Below are 2680 nucleotides of genomic sequence, written 5' to 3'. Positions count from 1 at the left end.
ATATGAAAGCTGAATGTTTGGGAAATCCAACATGTATTAATATATTACTGTGGTTTTATCCGTTTGGCTGTAATTCGTGTTCAAACTTTAAAAAATGGTCGAAAAAGCAGTGTTTTACATTTCATTGATTTTCTCGATAACTCTAATAGATAGAATGAATGCAATAGATGCATATGAAAGCTGAATGTTTGGGGAATCCAACATGTATAGATATATTACTGTGGTTTTAGGCGTTTGGCTGTAATTCGTGTTCAAAGTTTAAAAAATGCTTGAAAAAGCAGTGTTTTTACATTTCATTGATTTTCTCGATAACTGTAATACATAGAATGAATCCAAGTTGCATATGAAAGCTGAATGTTTGCGGAATCTAACAAGTATCGATATATTATTGTGGTTTTAGGCGTTTGGCTGTAATTCGTGTTCAAATTTTAAAAAATGCTCGAAAAAGCAGTGTTTTCACATTTTATTGATTTTCTCGAAAATTATTATACGTAGAATGAATCCAAAAGATGCACATGAAAGCTGAATGTTTGGGGAATCCAGCAAGTATCGATATATTACTGTGGTTTTAGCCATATTGCTGTTATGCGAGTTCCTTTTATGAAAGGGGAAGCGTCAAATGATTACATACTTTTGAGGGAGGCGTAGTAACTTCAAGTTTGGAAACTACTGACTTAAGGTATATGTAGAACAAAATGTGTAAATTAAAGCTAAAACTATAAAGAATATTAAATTTGTTTCAATTTTCCATTAGAAGTGATTCATGCTTAAATATGAACACTAGAAATTGAAAACTTTGTAATTGAAATAGTCTTCAGACTTTAGTGTATAACTTGATAACCTATTTGAGGTAGATATAATTCAAATTATGTAAATTGAAGCTAAAACTATAAGGAATGTTAAAGTTGTCACTATTTGAGGTTAGGATTGTTGGGGATAAAAACAAATGAAATAATTTGTTTTTTGTATAACATTCATTTATTTTGATTGGTGCAGTACGCTTAAACATAAAATCGTGGCGAAAAGGTAATAATAACAATAATTGATTTTAGATTGAAGAAATAACACATCATTTTTCCTTAAGATTACTTAACAAATAGTTGCAAATAGAAAACTTATCTAGTTATCGGCTTTCGAGTTCCTCCTGGAGTTGAACTGCCTGAGGAGAGCCTCGATGTCGGGATTTCCGAAGGAGGTGGCGTGGCTGCTGGCGATTCCACCCTTTCCGGTGCTGTAACTGTTGGCGATGGCGACGGTTCCTGGTCTGTAACCCTCACCGCCGTTCCTCTGGGCGCCTCCAGCACCACCGAAGTAGATCGGGAAGAAGCTCGAGTATCCCGGGAAATCGTTGCGAGATCCGTGATGGACTTGTTCCTCCTCCTCTTCTTGTGGCTTAACAGCTGGCTTACGCTTGGCGGAAACCTTCTTCGGCTTAACAGTGGTGGATACTTCATCTTGTTGCTGCTGTTGCTCATCTTCAGCTGCGGCTTCGGTCTCCACAGCTTGATCATCCTCGACGGCGTCCTGTTCTTCTTCGCTGCTGTTATCACGGGAGGCGTAGGCGCTCATCGAGCCACGTGGACCGTTCTCGTTTCCATAGAAACCTCCGGTGATCATCATGGCTTGCTTCGGATGCGACCTCCTCGGTTGTCCGTTGGTCAAGGCGGCGACGAAAGCGACGAGAACGAAAAGAGCAATTGTTTTCATCTTGCTTTGTTTTGTTTTGTTTTGTTTTGATTGTTGTTGGTTGCTGTTGCAGTTGGATGAGTGCACTGATTTCCTCCGGATCCGAAGATCTTTTTATATTGCGAAATTCGAGTTCTCCCACCCACAAACAACAACCCTGTCAATCAAAATTCAGTACGTGGATCCACTGCATAATCGACATTCATCATCGTACAGAGTGTGGCGTGCACAATCCACAACGTTACGTTACGTTACGGAACTCATTTGTATTGCTGCTGTAACGCGATTTTAGTTTTTCCAAAAAATCTTCAACACCTGCCGTTTCCAGTAACCAATTCTGCACAGATCACAAAACCGTTACACTTACCAACATTTAACACTTTCAAAACTATACCGAAAACACAACATAATTGAGAATCTAACAGATTTTGATAATTAGAATCTAAAACTTTATCTAATATCACTAAAGAGGATCAAAGACGCTTTAAATCTCGAATATGTTCTTTAGTTAGTTACAATTGGTAACTCAAATTTTAGGTAACGACTTTAGTTATTAACAAATCTTTTGAAATGTTGTATTTCTTGGAATATTTTCAATATTAATTAGAGTTAAAACTATAAGAATTGCAATAAAACTAATTGCGTAATCATAAAGTTGATCAATCAACAAATAATCAAATTGTCCTTGGATTAGCACAAAAAAAAGTCAATCTAGAAATCTCTGGAGAAACAATCGATAGAATCATGATGATCGTAGACGGCTGTCGTAGACGTGATTCACCTATTAATTATCCCGCAATTAGCGGTACGTTTCTGTTTTTTTTTTTTCTATATACAACTAATATATATTTAGTTATTTCTTTTTTTTTGCTTTGCTTTGAGAACAATCAAAATTCTTGCGGAGGAATTTTTTCTTTTTTTTTTTGTGGGCTATTGTTTCGAGCGAAGCGACGCGACGCTCGGAATATCGAATGCGACGTCTCAATGCTAATAG

At 36.8% G+C, this 2680-nt stretch overlaps 1 protein-coding gene across 1 annotated transcript; it reads right to left on the bottom strand.

Annotated features, from left to right (window-relative positions):
• Window positions 1–1097: 1097 nt before the first annotated feature.
• On the bottom strand, window positions 1098–2093 carry LOC108566819. Its single transcript, XM_017926883.1, has one exon. The coding sequence runs from the start codon at window positions 1705–1707 to the stop codon at window positions 1120–1122; it is 588 nt and encodes a 195-aa protein (XP_017782372.1). The 5' UTR covers window positions 1708–2093; the 3' UTR covers window positions 1098–1119.
• Window positions 2094–2680: the final 587 nt, after the last annotated feature.

The sequence above is a fragment of the Nicrophorus vespilloides genome, unplaced genomic scaffold (assembly GCF_001412225.1).
Source record: "Nicrophorus vespilloides isolate i.1.1-1 unplaced genomic scaffold, Nicve_v1.0, whole genome shotgun sequence".
Classification (NCBI taxonomy): domain Eukaryota; kingdom Metazoa; phylum Arthropoda; class Insecta; order Coleoptera; family Silphidae; genus Nicrophorus; species Nicrophorus vespilloides.
Note: the sequence above shows the minus strand (reverse complement) of the source record. Positions and strands in the feature narration are given on the sequence as shown.